At 51.3% G+C, this 22,706-nt stretch overlaps 1 protein-coding gene and 1 long non-coding RNA gene across 3 annotated transcripts in view; one reads left to right on the forward strand and one right to left on the reverse strand.

The window, feature by feature from the left end:
* Nucleotides 1-512, reverse strand: part of LMX1B (LIM homeobox transcription factor 1 beta) — an 86,755-nt gene extending 86,243 nt beyond the window's left edge. Inside the window, exon 1 of one of the 2 annotated variants that reach the window (XM_005582201.5) lies at nucleotides 115-359. In XM_005582201.5, coding sequence (XP_005582258.2) covers nucleotides 115-253 — 139 coding nt within the window. In that variant the 5' untranslated portion in view covers nucleotides 254-359. Of the gene's footprint in view, nucleotides 1-114 lie in introns of both variants that reach the window. The other variant, XM_045373817.3, reaches the window with a different exon arrangement.
* Nucleotides 513-905: 393 nt separating this feature from the next.
* Nucleotides 906-22,706, forward strand: part of LOC123569180 (uncharacterized) — a 30,721-nt gene continuing 8,920 nt past the window's right edge. The window contains exon 1 of the long non-coding RNA XR_012424395.1: nucleotides 906-1,260. This is a non-coding gene — a long non-coding RNA (uncharacterized lncRNA). The remainder of the gene's footprint in view (nucleotides 1,261-22,706) is intronic.

The raw sequence follows: 22,706 nt of genomic DNA on the forward strand, positions 1-22,706 counted from the left end.
GTCCTGTCTTTCTGCCCCCTCCCCATGTCCTGTAAACCCATTTCCTTTATCTGTTGGCCCGGACGCCCCTGTCCCACGCCTGAGACCATTCGGGCGTTCCGACCCCGCACTCACCCAGCAGCACCCCCAGAGTGGCGGGCCCGGGGCGCAAGGCGTGCTCCTCCATCTTGATGCCGTCCAACATCTTGGCGCAGTCCGTCTGCCCGCGAGGGAAGCACCTCTCCAGCGACTCGGGACCTGTTGCTATATCCATGGGACGCGGGGCGCGCTGCGGACCCCGCCGGCCGGGCTGCTCGCCCGCCGGCCCGTCCACCCGCTCTCCGCCGCCGCGGCCCTGGAGCCGGGGAGGCGCGGCCCCCGCAGGGCAGGGGTTGCGCCGGCTCCCGGCGATCGTGGAGCGGCGACGCGCTGGCCCCGGGCCCCGGCGTCGTGCGGGCGGGCCGGGGCGGCTGCAGCCCGCGCCGCACTCTCCGGGACACTTGCAGCCACGCGCGCCGGCTTCTCTGTCACCTGCTTGTCAGTCCCGGAGCCCGGCGGCGGCGGCGGCTGCAGACCCAGCCGCGGGGAGGAGGCGGCGGCGGCGGTGGCGGTGGCGGCGGCGGCGGGCGGGGGAGGGGGTGGGGGTGCAGGGGCGGCCCCGCGGGCGGGGAGGGGGCGCGCGCGGCGCAGCGGGGTCCCGGGCGGGGCGCAGCGGGCCGCGGGGCTCCGGGCGCGCTCCCCGCGCTACTCCAGTGCCATGGTGCGCCCGCGGAGCCGCCGGGTTTAGAGCTGGGGCTGGCGGCGGAGGGATACGGGCCGCCTCACCTCCCGAAACTTCCTGACATTTGAACCCCGCGGCCCGTATCCCTGCGCCGGGATGCGCCGCCGGCTCCACGTCAAATAGTGCCGTCCCGCCCCCCCCGCGCGCCCTGGGGCTCCGCGCCCCCGGCCCGCGCCCCGCGCAGCGCCCGGCCCCAAGCGCAGGCCCCGGCGCCCTGGCCCGGCCGGCTGCCCCGTGGGCCCCTCGCAGAAGTTTTGATCGCCTTCGAAACAAATCCCTCTGCTCCACCCCCTTGAAAAATTGATTTGGGAGTTTGGGAGCGAAGGCTTTCTTTTTTCTCCCCTGCCTTCTTTATTATTAATATTTTGTAAAGCTCCAGCGCTACGAGAAGTGGCCCCGAGCGAGGCCAGACTGCACGGACGGCGGGGAGCGCGGCGGCTCCGCCAGGGGACGGCGCCGGCCCGGAGTGGACACTCGGGGACCCCCGACTGTCGGCCGAGGTAAGTCGCGGGGGCTGAGTCGGCGTCCCCCGGGCGGCGGCGCCTGCTCGGGGCGGCTTGATCCGCGGAGCGGGCCGGCTCCCGGGAACGAAGGATGGGGGCTGGCAGAAGGTGAGGACGGCTGGTCCTGAACTCGTCCAAGGGGGGCTCAGGCCCAGGAACGGGGAGTGGGCCCAGAGTGTGGGTGAGGGGTCTGGAAAAGCTCCGGGCCTGGCAGAGATTGGGCGGAGGACTGAGCCGATGGGAGGTTGGGGCCCCGGGATCGAGAATGGGGGACACTGGGCCGACAAGGAAGGTCAGGCCTGGGTTCAGGCGACCGAGAGTTTAGAGGACAACTAAGGCTGGAAAAGGGGTCCCCGGGCAGGGGCGGGAGACATGGGCAAGACCCGGGCTTCCTAGGGTTTGCAGTGAGGGGCGCTGGGAGGGAGTGGTGGCCCCAGGGTAGCGGCTCTAAAGAGATTAGGTTGGCTGCCAAGATCGGCGTCCTTTGGTGGCCCGGGTGCCCGGCCAGGGGTCGCTGGGACGCGCGGATCAAGGACAGTGCCCTGACCAGCCTGGGCAAAGTGGGCCTCGGCAACTGGACGCTAAAGGCCGGCGAGATGGAGCTGCCGACTCCCGCGCCAGCCGGGCCTGGCACCCGCGTCCGGTGCGAGAGGCCACTGCGTCGGACCGGCTGTCTGCGGCCCGTGGTCCCCACCGACGCGCGTCTCACCGGGGAGCAGGGGGGCGAGTGCGGCCCGGGGTAGCAGCGAACTGACCCCCGCGATTCGCTGCGGGGCGGCCCCGGCCCCTCCCGGAGCAAGGCAGCGGCGCGGAGCCGGGCGGGGGCGGAGGGCATGGGGGGGCGGGTCCCCTGACCTCGCTGGAGGCGAAAGGGCGGATCGGATTTGGAACCTGCGGGAGGCTTGGGTCAGAAGTGGCTCCCTGCGCCGCGGGGCCCCGCGGAGGGGCCCGGCTTTGTGGAGGATTAGAGGCTCCCGCCCCACCCTACCTGCGTGTGTGTCGGTGGGTATCTATGTGTGTCTGTGCGTGTCGGGCCCCCGCCCCTGCGGCTTTTGCCTCCGTGTGCACCTTGACTCTGCACACACGGTATGTGTGTCCCCGCAACCTTCCAGACTCCCAGGGGGTGAATCTGTGGATCTTTGTCTGAGTTCCCTGCACCCGTGTGTGTGTGTGAATGTGTGGGTCCTTCGTGCCTGTGTCTGGTGTGTGTGTCTGCATCAGTCCGTGCAGGGGCCTAAGTCTTTGTGCGTGTCTCAACCTCTGTATTGTGTCTGCGATCCTTTTCTGTAGGGGTGTCTCTGTCACCTTTGCGTTATCTGTGCGTATCTCTGGGGTTCTGAATGCTTCTGTGTGCTAGCGTGTCTCCCAGCGTGTGTGTGTGGGGGCGGGGTGGGGGGCTTTGTGCCTTCTTGTGTTTCTGGGCGCCTTTGTGTGTCTAGGTCGGGGAAAGTGGACGAGTAAATGTGGAGTTTCTCTCCCACATCTTGGTCTCCTCTTTGCTTAACCTGGAAACCCCAGGCCTGGACCCGCGAAGTTGGGCCTGGGCCTGGGCCGTTTTCTCCGGGCATCTGGGGCGCGGGCGCGGCTGCTGCAGGGAGAAGCCGGGCGGGCAAGGCTTCGGCGCTTAGAGCCAGAGCCCCGAAGCGCCGAGCCCGGCTCGGGGCCGGCTGGCGGACCAGGCACTTTCTGCCCTCTGCTGGCCGCGGTCAGTCCCTGCAACCGGGGCTGGGCGACCACCTCCAGGCGACAGTCCTCGTTCCAGGCCCAGACCCTCTCCCTCTGCTTTAGGGTGCACATGGGAATCCTCTCCAGTCACAGGCCCTGCACCCCCAACTCCTGGCGCAGGGTTCCATCCCCTCCTCACCTTCCGTGTGCCTGGCCTCTCCTACCCTAGAGCTCTCCTTTCCCCCTCCTTGGCTGAATGAGGGCCCCTGCGACCTGGCCTCCCAGGCTTCTCTAACCCTTGAGTTGGCGTCCAGTGCCGATCCGGGGCCGCTGACTGTGCCTAGAGGCACATTCCCCCGGCAACTCGAAGTCCTGATCTCACGGCAGGAGGACTTGTGGGCAGTCCCACTCCGTGCCGCGTCTGGTCTGTCCTGGGGCGCATGGATTCTCAGCGCCTCTCCCGCGCTCCTGCCAGTCATATCCCACGCCACCAAGGCGGATATAGGGCGGTCTGCCGCGATGCGGCCCGCGCCCAGGTAGGGGTGCTGGCTGGATGGACGCCAGAGCCTGGCTGCCTTCTCTGATCCCGGGTGGGGCTGCTGAGTCCACACCCCTTGGGCCCCTCTCCATGCGTTCCCCGCTGTCCATTCATTCCCCCTACACACACACACACACACACACACACACACACACACACACACCCTCCCTATAGGCCCCGTTCCTTGCCCTTTGTCACTCCTCGTGTCCCGTTCTCCCTGCTGAGTTGGCCAGTCTCGGGTCCTTCGCACGCAGACGCGCAGAGGCCCCAGGTCTCTCCAGCACAATCGGGGCTCCTGCGCCTCTTCACGGCTTTCGTTGCCGAAGAAGCGGCCGACCGGACGGCACAGCAGGGGCCGAGGCCCAGAGCCGGCTCCTGCCCGCAGGCGGCGAACGGCACCTTGCTCCGCCAGGCTACCGCGGGTGCGACCTGGGACCCGCAGATTCTCCCGGGCGCCTCCGGCCTACGACGCGGGGGCCGCTGGCTCCGCGCAGGCGGCTCCGGGATGCTCTCCCGCTCGGATTTCAGCGGCAGAAAGAGCCTCGGATTCTCTCCACCTGGGGAAAGACTGAGTCGGAGGCTCCGAATCACTGGAAGAAGCCAGAATGGAAAAGGAGGCTCTGGGCCGGGGGTCCCGGCTCCTTCCAGTCTGCGGACGCCCCGGCTCCACTGAGCCGTGCCCTAGCCCCTCTCCTCTGCGCTACCCTCTTCCCTCGGGCACGGCTCTAGGATTTGCCCTCCCCCACCCCACCCAGCCCTGTCCATCCCGCCCCGGGCTGTCTGGACTGTTTTGTGCTTCTGACCAGAGCCAAAGCCACACTGCCCCCTCCCAGTTTACCATCCCAGCTGGAGGCACGGATCTGGGGCAGCGCAGGGTGCAGTCCTGGCCAGGTTCAGAGGAGTGGGAAGACAAGGACCAGGAGCTGCGAGTGTCTCTCCACTCTGCCCGGAGAGGCAGGGCTGCAGAAAGCCTGGGCCGTCCCACGCTGCTCCGGCGCCATCAGCCCTGTCGAGCCTCAGATCCTCGAGAGGCGATCAGACTGGGTGGACCAGAGCCGTCCCAAGCAGTGGGCCGGGTTGGGGGCTGATATTCCTGGGAGGTGGCCCCGGGTCTAGGGTCCAGGGAGAACCACACTGACTCCGGAAGTGGAGCGAGAACACCCAGAAACAGCGCTGGAAACTTTCCAGCCAGCAGTGACCATGTTATGCTTTTTGGACCCCAGCGTGGCTGGACCCCCAGAGCACTTGGGCCAAAGGGTCAGGCCCCTTCTCAGCTAGAGATGGCCATGTGTGATCGTCACAGAGTAACACGGCCACCTTGCCGCAGCGCGGTGCAAGTGTCTGTGGTCTTGCTGTGCCGGTGGGAGACCTCACAGCGACCTTGAACCCAGGTGGAGGCCCACACAGAGGAGTGAGGGGATGGGGCTCAGCTGGGGTCCTTTGAGTCAGGACTGGGAACTGGTTCTCCCTCCCATTGGGGTTTTCCAGCCTGATGGGAGAGGGGCTGCAGGGAGACAAGATTTGTGGCAGAATTTGCTGGTGAGGCAGAGCTCGGGCTCTGAGGCTGCGCACAAGTGTGTGTGTGTGCGCGCGCGCAGCCGGGAGACAGCCAGCCCCAGCAAAGCTCCTAAGTCCTTCCTGCAGCTTCCCCTTCAGTGGGTAGGGGTTCTGGCCACAGACCCATGACTTTCCAGCACAAGATCTGGGTCGTTAGTCATGGGATTCCTCCACCGTGGGTCAGGAGACTGGGCTCCCTTAGAGCCCAGGCTGCTATCAGCTCTCAGGATTGGAGCTCTGAGGGAGACGGTGCCCTGGCTGGGTGGCCCAGGGCTGAGGTCTGGCAGTGGCTAGGAGTGGTCAAGAGCAGGTCTTGGGGAGCCACCCAGATCTGGTTCAGGATCTGGCCGTGGGACTTCAGGAAGGTCCTGTCCTACTCTCCACACTTCAGCTTCCTCATCTGTCCTACAGGGTTGTGGAGAGGCTGAAATGTAAGTGGTCACCACAGCACCCAGCACCTACCAGGCCTCTATACATATTTGGTAAATAATTGGATGGACACTTTGGGAGGCTGAGGTGGGTGGATCATGAGGTCAGGAGTTCAAGATCAGCCTGGACAACATGGTGAAACCCCATCTCTGGTGAAAATACAAAAATTAGCTGGGCATGGTGGCACGTGTCTGTAATTCCAGCTACTTGGGAAGCTGAGGCAGGAGAATTGCTTGAATCCGGGAGGCAGAGGTTGCAGTGAGCTGAAATTGCACCACTGCACTCCAGCCTGGGTGACAGAGCAAGACTCTGTCTTAAGTAATAATAATAATTGGATGGAAGAGGGGCCTTGCTACCAAGACTTGGGGAAATCACAGCTCCCTCCTCCTCCTCCAACCAGGGCTTGAGGGCAAACAGACCCCTTGGGCTCAGGGCAGGTGATGCTCAGCTCCAGGCAACTGTGTGCTGGGCATGGGAGACCTCCAGGCAGTGCCCAGAGGCCTGGCACAGCCTTCACCACTGGCCCTGCTCTAAAGCCTGGGCCTGCAAGTAGCTGCTCAGAGCTGGACCCTTGCAGGCACACAGAATTAGGGGCGTTAGACCATTACATCAAAAGCAACCATGTGGGATTCTCAAGGTGTCACTTATTTTTAAAATGTATTTTCTTCAAGAATATTTGGCTTTCTTGCCAAATGGATGGGCTGGATTATTTCTGCAGCCTGTCTGGAACCGGGGGCTTCCCCAGCTGAGGACCGGAGTGAGAGCAGAGAAGGCCCAGGATTGTATTATTTGAAACCATAAAAGCCACATAAGACACTAAGAATAACTCGCAGAAAGGCATTTTCTATAAATTGGACACAGAGTCACAAAACCCAGAAAGTTCCTTGGTCTCTCTCTCATACACTCGTGGCTGGGGACGGGGACCCAATGTGGGGCTGGGGCCAGTGCCCATCCTATTTTATCTTTATCTTAAATCCACTTCAAAATGCTGTGGCTCGGCGGATTGAAGGTTCGCCCCTTCCTGTAATGATTTGGTGTCTAGTAATGTTTTTATGAGTGTGCAAATGCATGCATTGGATGAGCATTTGTTTTGGTTAGTACCACTTTATGTTAGGAGGTGTGTTCATCTCCTGTTGGCCCTCAGAAAAGAAAAGAAAAATAAAACCAAGGCTTTGGACCAGGCAGAGGGATGGAGCTGGGGCAATTCCACTGCCAACCACAACCCCTGTGATGTCAGGGGCTCTTGGGCACCAGTGACACTACCAGTTGAGTTTGTAGCCTCGTGGGGGTGATCAGGGCTGGCAGGTGGGCTTGGTGAAACCCAGATTCTAGGAAGCCTTTTTTGGAAATATAACTGGGTCTGCCTGTTGCTTTTTTTTTTTCGTTAAAGACAGAGTCTTGCTCAGTCAACCAGGCTGGAGTGCAGTGGTGTGATCTTGGCTCACTGCAACTTCCTCCTCCCAAGTTCAAGCGATTCTCCCACCTCAGTCTCCCAAGTAGCTGGGATTACAGGCACACGCCACCATGCCTGGATAATTTTTTTTGTATTTTTAGTAGAGACGGGGTTTCACCATATTGGCCAGGCTGGTCTCAAACTCCCAACCTCAGGTGATCCACTTGCCTCAGCCTCACCATATTGGCCAGGCTGGTCTCGAACTCCCAACCTTAGGTGATCCACTTGCCTCGGCCTCCCAAAGTGCTGGGATTACAGGCGTGAGCCACCACACCCAGCCTGAGTCTGCCTTTTGATTACTGTCCTCTGGGCATTCTTGGTAAAGTAAAATGTATAATAAGGGTGAGTTTTAGGGGGACTTTATCATTTAAGTGACAGAGCTTGTCTGTTTCTCTAGAATGTGAGCTCAGCAGATCTGGCCAAGAGGAACTGTGGCTGTCCAGCCCGCTCTGGACAAGGCAGCAGGGTGGGGCAGGATGGGCGTTCCTCCTGTGTGGCTGAGGAAGTACCTGCCCGCTAAGGGGGTCAGGGGCCAAGAGCACCTGTGCCTGCCTCATGTCTCCAGCCCAGAGTCAGAAGGCAGCCTGCAGGTGTGTTGAGCTTGGCCCCCGTAGGTAGTCTTTCTTCCCAGCACTGCAGCCTTGATTTGTTTTAAAATTATTCTAGCATTTTTTTTTTTTTTTTTTGAGACAGTCTCGCTCTGCCACGCAGGCTGGAGTACAGTGGCCAGATCTCAGCTCACTGCAAGCTCCGCCTCCCGGGTTTATGCCATTCTCCTGCCTCAGCCTCCCGAGTAGCTGGGACTACAGGCGCCCGCCACCTCGCCCGGCTAGTTTTTTGTATTTTTAGTAGAGACGGGGTTTCACCGTGTTAGCCAGGATGATCTCCATCTCCTGACCTCGCAATCTGCCTGTCTTGGCCTCCCAAAGTGCTGGGATTACAGGCTTGAGCCACCGCGCCCGGCCTTTATTCTAGCATTTTTATTGTAGAAAAGTGCACAAAGCATAGGATTACAAAGAGGACATTCCCATGCTACCAACACCCAGATTAAGAGAGAGAATGTTGCTGGCTTCCTGAAATCCTTCATGTCCCCTCCCAGGCACCACCCACCTCCCTCCAAGGAAACCACTATCTTGGTTTTGCCAGTTTTGAGTTTTATATAAATGGAATCATCCTATATACTTCTTACCATACTTTAATCATGAGATTTTACATGACAGTTTTGCATGGATTTTTCTCCTGAATAATCAGAGGAGGTCTGATCGCTTTGGACCCTCATTCCAGCAGCATGCTGACAAGCTGGACCTAAATTTGTCCCTCCCACCTCCATCCCAGGCAGGACACCCACTGGATTCCGTTTGCCAGGGAGCATTTGTCTTGGTCACTCTGTCAATGTTCTTCGGCTTCTCCCCTGGTCTTCAGCCCATCCCCAAAAGGGATCACTGGATGTACACTGGGGAACTGCATCCAGAACCTTCTCTCACCCCACCCCTCCATCTGCATCCAGTACCCTCTGAGGCAGAGATCAGGCGAGGAAATTGGCACCTCAGAGAGGTGAAGTCACTTGCCCAGGGCCACACAGTGTTGTAAAGGTCAGATCCTGGATTCAAACCCGACTGGCCTGACTCCAAACCCCAGGCTCTTGTCATCTCCCCACAAGGCTCCCTCCGGCATCCAGACCCAGGCGTGAACAGTCCCCTCCTGCCTCCTTCCAGTGGGGAGGAAGCTGGACTTTTTCCAAAGGAAACGCTGGGAAACACAAAGCCCCAAACAGAAAACAGGGCAGGGATGGTTCCCAGGCCCTGGCTGCCTAACCTTGGGTGATGCAAGTCTAGTCTGGGCTAGGCTGGTCTGGACTGGTGCAGCCTCCCCAGATGCGTCAAGGGAAGGTGGCATCATGCCATGCCCTGAGTGTCCACCATGGGCCAGGCACTTCATGTGTCATTCCCCAATACTCACAATGTACCTGTGAGGTTTGTATTATTATTTAGCCCCATTTTACAGATGAGAAAACTGAGGTTCAGAGAGGTTGAATGTCCTGCCTTAGACCACAGCGTCTGAGTGGCTGAACTGGGTTTGAATGCATTGAGAATGGCTTCCATGTCATGACACTGTGCTACCCTGACACTGTGCTACCCTGGCCCTGTTCTTCTCCTTGGCCTGCCTCTCTTCTCGAGCGACCTCCACTCTCCTGTGGTCGTGAAGCTGTGACCAGGTGCTTCACCTTGGGTGCTTAAAGATTCCAGAGTCTGACTGGCCTGGCTTGAGGTTTAATTGCAGGAGCCACTTGCAAAATCACCAAGTGGCTCCTGCAACTAAACCTCAAGCCAGGCCAGCCAGACTCCAGGCCTGAGGTGGATGGCCTCAGTCTGCTCATCTGGAAAGTGGGGATAATATTACTGCTTTCTATTATTTATTTATTTATCTATTTATTTAGGTTTTTGAGACAGAGTCTCACTCTGTTATCTAGGCTGGAGTGCAGTGGCATGATCTCGGCTCACTGCAACCTCCACCTCCCAGATTCAAGCCATTCTCCTGCCTCAGCCTCTTCATTAACTGAGATTACAGGTGCCTGCCATCACACCTGGCTAATTTTTGTATTTTTAGTAGAGACGGGGTTTCGCCATATTGGCCAGGCTGGTCTTGAACTCCTGATCTCAGGTGATCCATCTGGCTCAGCCTCCCAAAGTGCTGGGATTACAGACGTGAGCCACCATGCCCGGCCTACTTTCTATTATTATTTGGAGGTTTAACAAAGTCTGTGGACTTTTGAATCTGGAAGAATTAGCAGTGGTCTGTTAGAGTGGGAAGAGGGCTCACGGATGTGCAGAGGTCCTGGAGCAGGAAAGAACTTGATCCGCTGGAGGCCCATGTGGCTGGGTCAGAGCAGGCTCTGGTGTGGCTGTAGGTGTGGACAGTGGCCTGACCACAGAGCACTGTAGGTCACAATGAGGGGTGTGGACCTAAACCTCAGGGGAACCTGAGTAGGAGCCATGGAAGAGTTGAAACAAGGCAGTGTCCCGGTCAAGTTTGGTTTTTAGGAAGATCTCTCAGGCCGCGGTGAGCGGTGAGAGGCTGAGAGGTGAGCGGTGAGAGGTCCTGGAGGCCAAGGGATGAGGCCTTTGGGTTTCAATATCCCTTTTGTATGGAATGAGGTTGGGCGGTCCACAGACCAGACCTTATCCTCCAATTTCCCATAGAGGCTGCGTTTCCAGATTCAGGGTTTCATGTTACACAGAGTTATTCTTTCTGGAATGTGTCCCCCAAGCAACCCCGCTGGACCCTCTGTGGAAGGAGGGGCTCTTCTGAGTGCAAGATTCGCATGTATGCAAAAAAGCGAACATGCCGGCCCTGCGCCTTGCTAGTGTCTGTCCCTGAAACAGACCAGCAACCAGCGGACAAAGCAGTGCCCAGGAGTTGGGCCAGGCTGCAAACATCAACAACAACAGTAATAGTAATAATAGTAACCTTTATTGATAAAGCCTCTGACCTAGAGTGATCTCATGGAATCCTAGAGTAAGCCTGGGACATAGCTGTCATTACCATTGTATGGATAAAGAGACTTGTGGGAAGGAGTGCCTTGTCCAAGGTTGCTGAGTGGCAGAACAAGGCGGGTGGCCGCAGCCCTGACACTGTCACCTGTGGGCTGGGCAGCCTCAGAGGGGTGGTGAGTCAGGCATATTGTTGAGCTCTGTGGGATCTAGACAGCCCTGCAACTGTCCCCAGTGTGCAGAAAAGCCAGAAAATTCCATCTTGGCGTCCTGACCTCCACCTCCGCTCCAGCTCACACAATCTGCCCAGTTGAGTTATTCTCCCTGGAAGAGCTCGGCAATTTGGGCTTTTCCAAACCCAGCAAGAGCCTCCAAGTCTAGAATCCTCCCTGTGGCCTCTCCCTGGCCTTGTCTCTTCCTCCCTCCCCTTGGCTCTCCACGCTACACTGAGTGCCGAGCGCATCGGCCTGGTTCTGTTTCTCAAGCTGCTCATACTCTGTCCTGCCTCCAGCCTTTCAATGGGTCATTCCCTTCACCTGGAAAGCCCTCTTCACTCCCTCTTCCTAGCTTACTCCTATTCATCCTTTCTGTCTGAATGTAAAGGTCACCTCCTCCTGGAAGCCTTCCTTTACCTCCCAGGCTAGCTTAAAGCTACCTCTTGCATTTTCTCAGCAACCTGTGACTGTGATTTTCCATGGTGAGATGGGGTTGCATGTCATATTCTTCCTTTTCTTTCTTTCTTTCTTTTTTTTTTGAGATGGAGTCTCACTCTGTTTCTCAGGCTGGAGTGCTGTGGCACAATCTTGGCTCACTGCAAGCTCCGCCTCCTGGGTTCATGCCATTCTTCTGCCTCAGCCTCTAGAGTAGCTGGGACTACAGGCACCCGCCACCATGCCTGGCTAATTTTTTGTATTTTTTAGTAGAGACGGGGTTTCACTATGTTAGCCAGGATGGTCTCGATCTCCTGACCTCGTGATCCGCCCGCCTCGGCCTCCCAAAGTGCTGGGATTACAGGCGTGAGCCACCGCGCCTGGCCTGCATGTCTTTTTCATTCCTCATTCTATGCCCTCGCAGTCTCAGAGAAAAACCCAGGAACGATGAGAAAGGAGTGATGGGGAGGTTGCCCTTCAGTGTCAAAGCAGTGGAAGGGGATCTATGAGACAGAGAAGGGACATGTACCCTTGTATATTACATAGTCCACGTTGTGCTGGTTCTGTAGTTGGGGATATACCTTTCCCATGTAGATCAGCCAAAGACTCAAGGCAAAAAGCAACAGGCCAGCTTCCCACTGGGACCCATTGTGGGGGCAATTGTGAGGTGACAGTCCCGAGGGGACTCTGCAAAAGGAAACCTGCATTTTCAGGATATGGGGGTACAAGAGCTTTTTAAAAAATATGTTTTCTACCATTTGTTTGAGCAGCTCTTCCCATTTATTTATTTATTTAGAGACAGCCTCCATCTGTCGCCCAGGCTGGAGTGCAGGGGCGCCATCTCAGCTCACTGCAACCTCCGCCTCCTGGGCTCAAGTGATTTTTGTACCTGGGCCTCCCGAGTAGCTGGGATTGCAGGCATGTGCCACCACGTAGTAGACATGGGGTTTTGTCATCGTGGCCAGGCTGGTCTCGAACTCCTGACCTCAAGTAATCTGTCTGCCTCGGCCTCCCAAAGTCTGGGATTACAGGCTTGAGTCATTGCACCCCGCCATCTCTTAAGTTTTAAATAAAAGAATATTAACAGGTGCAACAGAGCCTGGTATGATGACTTGGGCCTGTCGTCCCAGCTACTCAGGAGGCTGAGGTGGGATGCAGTCTTTTGAATGCAGTTCGAGGCCAGCCTGGGCAACATGGAGAGACCCTGTCTCTGAAAAAACAAAAGTGTGTGTGTGTGGTGGGGGGGCAACAAAATACAAGCTTTTTAAACAGTAAATACTCTCTGCGTTTAGGAAGTGCCCTGTTGGAGAGGAAAGAAGGCTTTGTGAGAATCTTGGAGCCCTGAGCTCTGGATACTCGTGTCTATGTGGAGCCCAGAACAGTCCAGGACTTTCTGAGAGAGCCAAGGGTGTCTGGGGGAGAGCCTGGTGGTGATGGGAGATGATTCCATACATGCCTGAAACATGCCAAGAGCAATGGGAGATACCTTTATATTTTCCTAATTAAAAGATAGCCGCCCCAGGACTGGGCACAGTGGCTCAGGTCTGTAATCCAGCACTTTGAAAGACAGAGCTAGGAGGATAGCTTGAGGCCAGGAGTTTGAGACCAGCCTGGGAAACATAGAAAGACCTCATCTCTACAAAAATTTAAAAGTTAGCCAGGCATGGGGGCATGTATGTATAGTCCTAGCTACTCAAGAGGCTGAAGTGGGAGGATCGCTTGAGGCCAGGAGTTTGAGGTTACCACTGCACTCCAGGCTGGGCAACAGAGCCAGACCTTGTCTCTGGAAACAAAACAAAACAAAAAAACCCAAGTATTTTTTGGCCAATTTAAGTATATAAAAAACCCTCACAAACTCAAGACAATGAAACTGTCACATACCTACTTAAAAACTACATTTACGAGTTTGGTACTACCTGCAAAATTACAATTTTTATTGTAATTTTGGATGTTTATAGCAATAACCTGAAAAATAGGCTTAAAATAAGATCATATAAATAAACATTGGTTTTTCTTTTCTTTTCTTTTCTTTTTTTTTTTTTTTGAGACAGTCTTACTCTGTTGCCCAGGCAGGAGTGCAGCGGCATGATCTCGGCTCACTGCAACCTCTGCCTCCTGGGTTCAAGCAGTTCTTCTGCCTCAGCCTCCAGAGTAGCAGGGATTACAGGCACCCACCACCATGCCTGGCTAATATTTTGTATTTTTAGTAGAGACAGGGTTTCACCATGTTGTCCAGGCTGATCTCAAACTCCTGGTCTCAAGTGATCCGCCCGCCTCAACCTCCCAAAATGCTGGAATTACAGGTGTGAGCCACCGCACCCGGCCTTGAATATTGCCTTTTCCTGTAGTTTCTGAAACAATTTAATTTCAAACCCTTCACCTGCATTTTTTTTGTTAATTTTGGTGAAGTATACATAACATGAAATTTACCATCATCACCATTTGTATGTGTACTGTTCAATGACAGTAAGTGCATTCCCGTTGTTATACAACCATCACCACCATTTATCTCCAGTACTCTTTTCATTTTGTAAAACAAACTGTATGCATTAAAGAATAACTTCCCAGCTGCCCTGACCCTAGTCCCTGGCAGCTACCATTCTGCTTTTTCTGTCTCTGCATTTGACTACTCTTAGGTACCTCATGGAGGTGGAATTGTACATATTTGTGCATGTGTGACTGGTTTATTCCACCTAACATAATGTCTTCAAGGGTCATCCATGTTGTAGCATGTATCAGAATTTCCCTCCTTTTTAAGGCTGAATAGTTTATTATGTGTATATATCTCAGATTTTGTTTATTCATCTGCCAGTGGACCCTTGAGTTGCTTCTGTTGCTTCATTATTGTGAATAATGCTGCAGTGAACATGGGTGTGCAAATATCTCTTTGAGTCCCTGCCTTCAGTTATCTTGTGTATATACCCAGCAGTGGTTTGCTAGACCTATAGTAATTCTATTTTTAAGTTTTTTAAGTAACTGCTGTACTATTTTCCATAGTGGTTGCACCATTTTATATTCCTTTCAATAGTGCACAGGGTTCCAATTTCTCCACATTCTGTTTTTGTTTTTGTTTTTTGTTTTTGTTTTTTTTAATAGTAGCCATCCTAGTAGGTGTGAGGTGGTATTGCATTGTGGTTTTGATTTGCATTTCCCTAATGATTAGTGAAGTTGAACATCTTTTTTATGTTCTTATTGGCCATTTGTATATCTTCTTTGGAAGGATATCTATCCAAGCCCTTTCCCTATTCTTTACTCTTTATTTATTTTGAGATGGAGCCCTGCTCTGTTACCCAGACTGGAGGGCAGTGGCATGATCTCAGCTCACTGCAACCTCTGCCTCCCAGGTTCAGGCGAATTCTCCTGCCTCAGCCTCCGGAGTAGCTGGAATTATAACTGTGCACCACCACGTCCAGCTAATTTTTGTATTTTTAGTAGAGATGGGGTTTCACCATGTTGGCCAGGCTGGTCTCAAACTCCTGACCTCAGGTGATCTGCCCACCTCAGCCTCCCAAAGCGCTGCGATTACAGGCATGAACCACCATGCCCAGCCCCCTTTCTCCATTCTTTAATTGGGTTGTTTGGTTTTTTTGTGGTTGAGTTGTAGGAGTTCTTTATATATTCTGGATATTAACTCCTTATCAGGTATATGGTTTGCCAATATTTTCTCCCATTTCATGGGTTACCATTTCACTTTGTTGATTGTATCTTTTGATGCACAGAAATTTTACATTTTGACAAAGTTCAATTTATTTTTTCATTTGTTGCTTGTGCTCTACCTGCTCTGTGTGTGTGTTTGTGTGTGTGTGTGTGTGTGTGTGTGTGAGAGAGAGAGAGAGAGAGAGAGAGAGAGAGAGAGAGAGAGGGACAGGGTCTTACTCTGTCTCCCAGGCTTGAGTACAGGGGTATGATTTTGCCTCACTGCAGCCTTGAACTCCTGGGCTTAAGCAATCATCCCATCTCAGTCTCCAGAGTAGCTGGGACTACAGGTGAGTGCCACCACACTGGCTAATTTTTGTATTTTTAGTCGAGACAGAGTTTTGTCATGTTGCCCAGGCTGGTCTTGAACTTCTGGGCTCAAGCAATCTAATGGCTTCATCCTCCCAAAGCGCTGGGATTACAGGTGTGACTCACCTTGCCTGGCCTCTATCTGCATTTTTGAATCTGTGTCCTTTGTCATTACCAGGCCACTTTTTGAGATGTCCATCATTTTCTAGCGCATCTATCTCCAGTTCTCTAAGTTGTTTGTTACAACTTCTTACAGGGTGCTAAAATTATCCCAAGCCAAAAATAACTGTTTGCTGAACATTAGGCTACTAGGTTACTTTTATTCTTCTGGTAGTTATAAATTCATAATCTGCACACCTTTTTTATTGTGTTATACAATGGGCAGTAAAAGGCTTGTTTGCAACAATATCCATCCCCTGTGTGCACGAGACCACACTCCCTGGAGAAATTCTAAAGCTACAACAAAATTACTTTATCTTTCTTTTAGCCCATTTGTCAGGTTACTGCCATTAACATCCAAATTGAGCATCTAGTGAGGCCATTTCAGACTAATGCATCTTTCCCAAATAGCATTCTATTGGTCAAAATGAAGTAATTGGGAATGTGTCCCATAATACAGCATACTCTCTAAGCAGTCAAATCTAAGGAATAATTTTTGGAGAAAAGCCCTACTTTATATTCTGTCTAGGCTCTAATAACCGTAACAATAACAGCAATAGAAATAACCACCATATGTTGGATATCACTGCAGCCTGGCACTGAGCTCACCGCTTCACACATACTCTTACACTGAATCCACAAAACAGCCTGATGAGGAAGATTCTCATTGATATGGTTTGGCTCTCTGTCCTCTCCCAAATCTCATCTCCAGTTGTAATCCCCATGGGTCGAGTGAGGGGCCTGTAATCCCTATATGTCGAGGGAGGGAGGTGATTGGATCATGGGGGAAGTTTCCCTCATGCTGTTCTTCTGACAGTGAGTGAGTTCTCAGGAGATCTCATGGTTTTATAGTGTTTGGAAGTTCCTCCCTCACTCTTCTCACTCCTGCCGCCTTGTGGTGAAGGTGCCTGCCTCCCCTTCGCCTTCCACCATGATTGTGTTTCCTGAGGCCTTCTCAGTCATAAGAAACTGTGAGTCAGTTAAACTTCTTTTGTTTATAAATGATCAAGTCTCAGGTATTTCTTTATAGCAGTGTGAAAACAGACTAATACACTCATATTGTTCCCAACCTACAAATGGGGAAATTGAGGCTCAGGCAGGTAAAAGGCACGTGCCCACCAGCCACGCAAGTACTGATGGGTAGATCTGGAATTTGAACCCATGTTTCTCAGAGACCAGGCTCTTGTTTGTTTGTTTGTTTGTTTATTTTTGAGACAGAGTCGTGCTCTGTCACCTAGGCTGGAGTACAGTAGTGTGATCTCGGCTCACTACAACCTCTGCCTCCCAGGTTCAAGCGATTCTCCTGCCTCAGCCTCCCGTGTAGCTGGGATTACAGGTGCCCACCACCATGCCTGGATAATTTTGTATTTTTAGTAGAGATGGGGGTTTTACCTTGTTGGCCAGGCTGATCTTGAACTCCTGACCTCAGGTGATCCGTCCGCCTCAGCCTCCCAAAGTGCTAGGATTACAGGCATGAGCCACTGTGCCCAGCCTATTTATTTATTTATGTTTATAGACATGGAGTCTTGCTATGTTGCCCAGGCTGGCCTTGAATTCCTGGGCTCAAGTGATCTTCTCGCCTAAGCCTCCCAAGTAGCAAGCTCCTAATCATCACATGACTCTGCCTTTATCTATAAGATTTATGCCTGCCGTGAGTGCCCTAGCACCACACATGCCCCAGAGAGAAGCCTGCCCAGGTAGCTGGGTTTGCAGTGCTCCTACCTTGAACCTGCCAAGTCAGCTGCAGTGCTGGGGCCCAGACCCAGCCTTGTTCCCTCTGCCCCATGGTTGCTGGTCCTTCCTGGGATGCAGGCTGATCCAATGAAGGCACATCCCATGTGGCTCCTCCTCACCCCTTCTCAGGCAGCTTGGAACTAACTCACCAACACACTTGGAAGGAAGGAAAGAATACTGGGAAGAAAGCTGCCACTCACTCTGGCCACATGTTACACACAGTGATGACAACATAAAAACATCCGAGGCACAAGAGATCCTGGTTGCCTCTGGCTTTGTTTTGGAAAAGGAGCTTTCCAAAATGTTTACTTCTGGTAAGCTTTTTTTTTTTTTTTTTTTTTTTAAATCATGGAATATTTCAAACATATATAACAGTAGAATAATGCACTGGTTACTCAGCCTCAGAGTGACAACTCAAGCCCAGTCTTGTTTCCTCTACTTCCCACCCCGATACCCTTATCTCATTGGGTTATTTTAAAGCAAATCCTGGCCGGGCGCGGTGGCTCAAGCCTGTAATCCCAGCACTTTGGGAGGCCGAGACGGGCGGATCACGAGGTCAGGAGATCGAGACCATCCTGGCTAATGCGGTGAAACCCCGTCTCTACTAAAAAAAAATACAAAAAACTAGCCGGGCGAGGTGGCGGGCGCCTGTAGTCCCAGCTACTTGGGAGGCTGAGGCAGGAGAATGGCGCAAACCCGGGAGGCGGAGCTTGCAGTGAGCTGAGATCCGGCCACTGCACTCCAGCCTGGGCGACAGAGCGAGACTCTGTCTCAAAAAAAAAAAAAAAAAAAAAAAGCAAATCCTAGGCACCATAACGTTTCAACCATGACTATTTTGGTATATATTTCTAAAAGATAAGGGAGTCTTTAAGAGGTAATAATAGCCATAATACCATTATCACTCCTAGAGAAATTGTCATCGAATTGATCTAGTCAGCATCTACAATTTCCCTGATTGTCTCATACATGTTGTGTGTTTTAAGTCTCTAATCTATAGTTTCTAGATACCCAGAAACTAATTCTAGATTAGTTTAAGTCTCTAATCTATAGTTTCTCTCTCCCCACATCTCTGTCTCTCTCTCCACCTCTCCACCCTTGCCATTTATTAATACTTGTGGAAGAAACCCATTGTTTGTCCAGCAGCGTTTCTCCCAATCTGGATTCTGCTGCTTGTATTCCTGTGGGGTCCTTTAACATGTTTCTCTGTCTTCGGAATTTCCTGTAATTAGATCTAGAGGCTTGATCAGATTCAGGTTCAATTTTTGGCAGCAATACTTCATAGGAGGTATTGTGCTGTGTCCTTTTGTCAGGAGACCCTTAATGTCTTGTGATCTCTGTTTTTGGGTGAAGTTTGTAGTTGTGGATATTCACTGCCTAGATTCATTATTTCATTAAGGATTGCAAAATGATGATGCTTTTTTTTTTTTTTTTTGAGACGGGGTTTTGTTCTGTTGCCTTGGCTGGAATGCAGTGGTGCGATCTTGGCTCACTGCAACCTTAATCTCCTGGGCTCAAGTGATCCTCTCACCTCAGCCTCCCAAGTAGCTGGGACTACAGGGATGTGCCACCACACCCAGCTAATTTGATGTTCTAATCCTATCTTCCTTCTTCATTTATTAGCTGGAATACTTGAAAAAGGGCGTCTCCTCGTTAGCTCTTTAGTTACCCCAAGGCACAGTATGCTCTCTTCCAGTATATACACTATAAACAATGAAAGACTTAGTTCTTTAATGGTTTTCAAATAATGAGTTTGTTTCCTAGCATCCTAAGAGGCTTTTTTAAATTGATTTTTTAAAAAATATCATTATGGGGCCGAGCTTGGTGATTTACACTTGTAATCCCAGCACTTTGGGAGGTTGAGTCGGGAGGATCACTTAAGCCCAGAAGTTCGGGACCAGCCTGGACAACATGGCAAGACCCTGTCTCTACAGAAAATACAAAAATTAGCCATGGAGTGCATGCCTGCAGTCCCAGCTACTTTGGGAGCTGAGGTAGGAGGATTACTTGAGCACAGAGGTCGAGCCTGGGCAACAGAATAAGACCCACGCCCAACTCTCTCAAAAAAAGAGTGTCATTATGAATATAGGGACTTAATGTTATTTGATGTGTTTCAGCCCCCTGTGATTCTTATTCTTATTGGTGCTCAAATGATCCTATTCAGCCAGAGAGAACCTCTTTGGATTGGTTCTTGATGTCTTTGACCCCAGCTGGCTTTGATGGCTTCCTTGTTTTCTGGAACAGCAAGTTCCCCCAGACTCATCTTGTACATTTTCTACCCCAAACCTGGAATGAGCCGTCTCTCTAAGGAGTCCTGGTTCCTTTCAGTGAGGAACATTATTTAGAAAGCACAATCTTGTTTTATGCAATGCCTATTACTATTGGGTTGGTCATTGTTTCTGGGCATTTTGAGTGAATAGACCTCAGAAATACATTTTTTAAAAGGTAAAATGCGTCATAAATTATGCTTACCCAAACTTGGAAGCAGCCAAGATGTCCTTCAACAGGTGACTGGGTAAACAAACTGTGGTACAGCCAGACCATGGAATATTATGCAGCACTAAAAAGGAAGAGTTACCAAGGCATGAAAAGACACAGGAGAACCTTAAATGTTAGGTGGAAGAAGCCAGTCTGTAAAGGCTACAAAGATGATTCCAACTATACGAAAAACCAACACTATCAAGACAGTAAAAGATCCATGGGGCCAGGCACGGTGGCTCACGCCTGTAATCCCAGCACCGTGGGAGGCCAAAGAGGGCAGATCACGAGGTCAGTAGATTAAGACCATCCTGGCTAACATGGTGAAACCCCATCTCTCCTAAAAAAATACAAAAAATTTAGCCGGGCGTGGTGGCTGGTGCCTGTAGTTCCAGCTACTCAGGAGGCTGAGGCAGAAGAATGGCGTGAGCCTGGGAGGCGGAACTTGCAGTGAGCCAAGATCACGCCACTGCACTCCAGCCTGGGCAACAAAGCAAGACTCCGTCTCAAAAAAAAAAAAAAAAAAAAAAATCCATGGATTCCCCGTGTTTGGGGGAGGGAGGGCTGGAGAGGGGGAACACAAGGGATTTCTTTAGAGTAGTGAAACTGCTCTGTATGATATTATAATAGTAGATATATGTCATTATACATTTGTTCAAACCCATAGAATGTAAATTAAGAGTGAACTTGAATGTAAACTATGGACTTTAGTCAACATCTCATTATTGATGTATCAGTTGTAACAAATGTATGCCATTATGCAATGTCACTGGTCTGATTTTTAAAAAAGAGCACGCCATTACTGACAGATGTTCACAATAGGGGAAACTGGGAGGGGGTGGGGGAGATGAAGGGAACTCTCTATTTTCTGCTGAAATTTTCTGTAAACCTAAAACTGCTAAAAAAATAAAGTCTACTAATGTACTTAAAAAATCATGAGTTCATATTGACATTTCTAATTGAAATTCAGGTTTACCATGTTTTTACTTAGCCTCGTCTGTTCTTTCTCCCATGAGAAACGCCCTTTCTTTTCAGTTCCCAGTGAAAGATAAACTCATCTGTTGAGTCTCATTTGAACTTCACCCACTCAGATAAGAATGCCAGTACCATCATGTCTTAGTCCATCTGGGTTGCTGTAACGAAATACCTTAGACTGGATAATTTATAAACAACAAAAACTTATTGCTCACAGTTGTGGACGCTGGAAGTTCAAGATCAAGGCCCAGCAGATTTGGTATCTGGTGAGGGTTTGCTCTCTGCTTCAAAGATGGCAACATCAGCTGGGCACCTTGGCTCATGCCTGTAATCCCAGCGCTTTGGGAGGCTGAAGCAGGTGGATCACTTGAGGTCAGGAATTTGAGACCAGCCTAGGCAACATGGTGAAACCCCATCTCTAGTTTAAAAAAAAAAAAAAACACACACACACACACAAAAATTAGCCCAGCATGGTGGTGCGCACCTGCAATCCCAGCTACTCAGGAGTCTGAGGCACGAGAATTGCTTGAGCCCGGGAGGTGGAGGTTCTAGTGAACTGACATTGCGCCACTGCACTCCAGCCTGGGCAACAGAGTGAGGTCTTGTCTCAAAAAAACAAAAACAAAAGCGAAAAACAAAGATGGCGCCTTCTAGCTGTGTCCTCACATGGTGTAAGGGCAAAGGGACGAACAAGCTCCCCCCAGAAGGGCACTAATCTGATTCATGAGGGCAGAGTCCTTATGACCTCATCACCTCCTAAAGGCCCCACCTCTTAATAGGTTTCAACATAGAAATTTTGGGGTGACACATTCAGACCACAGCACCCCAACACTATGATTATTATTTTTTTTCTTTTGTAGTTTATGTCTTTATTTTTGCTTTTTCTTTAGGGAATGTCTTATTAGGGAGGGACAGTCAAAATGACTGCGTTTTAGTGACCTGGGGTAATTCTCTGTGTGGTGATGTCACCAACTTGCCATAAGTTAGCTTTTTGGGTTTGTTTTGCTTTTGATATTTGAAGTTTCTTTTCCAAGCATTTCACATTATTTAATGATTATATTAAATATTTGCCTGGTTTCCAAGTCAGGTCTACAAAGCAAGAAATATTATGAAAGGTCTGTCTCCCCCTCCACCCTGTTTCCTTCCTTCTCTCCCTTTAGAGAAATGTTGCTGCTTCAAGTTTTTGTTTTGTCTTTCCATTTTCAAATTTAATGCCTCTACTTTTCTTAGATAAATGGGAGTATAAGCTACATAGTCTTCTCCCAAATTATAAACCACATTTTTTCAAGTCAAGCTCCCGATGCTTGCAGAGGAAGGCCTGACCTCAGATGTTGCACATCATCATCATCTACCCAATTTGAAACAAGTTATTTCTGCTTTTTGTCAAGGGTCTATTACTATTTCTAGGCATTGCTTTTGTTTTGTTTTGTTCTGTTCTGTTCTGTTCTGTTTGGAGACAAGAGTTTCTCTCTGTTGCCCAGGCTGCAGCGCAGTGGCACAGTCTCAGCTCACTGCCACCTCCCCCTCCTGGGCTCAAGCGATTCTTGTGCCTCAGCCTCCCAAGTAGCTGGGATTACAGGAGTGTGCCACCACACCCAGCTAATTTTTGTATTTTTTGGTAGAGACAGGATTCTACCCTGTTGGTCAGGCTGGTATCACACTGCTGACCTCAAGTGATCTGCCTGCCTCGGCCTCCTAAAGTGCTGGGATTTCAGGCGTGAGCCACCGTGCCTGGCCAAGGCATTGTTAATTGAGCTTTCAAACAACCCCAATGGGATAGGTATTATCTCTGGTTTTTGTAGAAGAGGAAACTGGGGCTCAATGAGCTGAGATTTGAACAAGTGTCTCCCTGATTTCACTTACTTGTTCATAAATATTTCTGCAGCACCTGTTTCAGACCCCATCCTAGGTACTAGGATACAGAAATGACCCACAGAGGGTCCTGTCCTCCTGGAGCTCACATCTAGTGGGGTCATCATGTCTGAGCAGACAACTGTGGTATGGGACTGTCCATCTGCCCACCTCCTGCGAGGCAGCTCCTCAAAGGAATCTGCATCTGATCCACTCTGGGCGAGAGCCCAGCACAGCTAAAATCAGCAGATGTTTGTTGAATGAATAAGTAAATAAATAAAGTTAAAAAAAAACCCACAAAGCTTGAAGTTGTTAATTGAAGTGTGGTGCCTCTGAAACTAGCAAACTTTTGTAAAAAGTTTTAATAACATTTAAATTATGAATGTAATATACTTTATTATAGAAAAATTGGAAAGCATAGAAAAGCACAAATGAGAAAATAAAAATAATCCATAATACCA

Source organism: Macaca fascicularis, chromosome 15 (genome assembly GCF_037993035.2).
Source record: "Macaca fascicularis isolate 582-1 chromosome 15, T2T-MFA8v1.1".
Classification (NCBI taxonomy): Eukaryota; Metazoa; Chordata; class Mammalia; order Primates; family Cercopithecidae; genus Macaca; species Macaca fascicularis.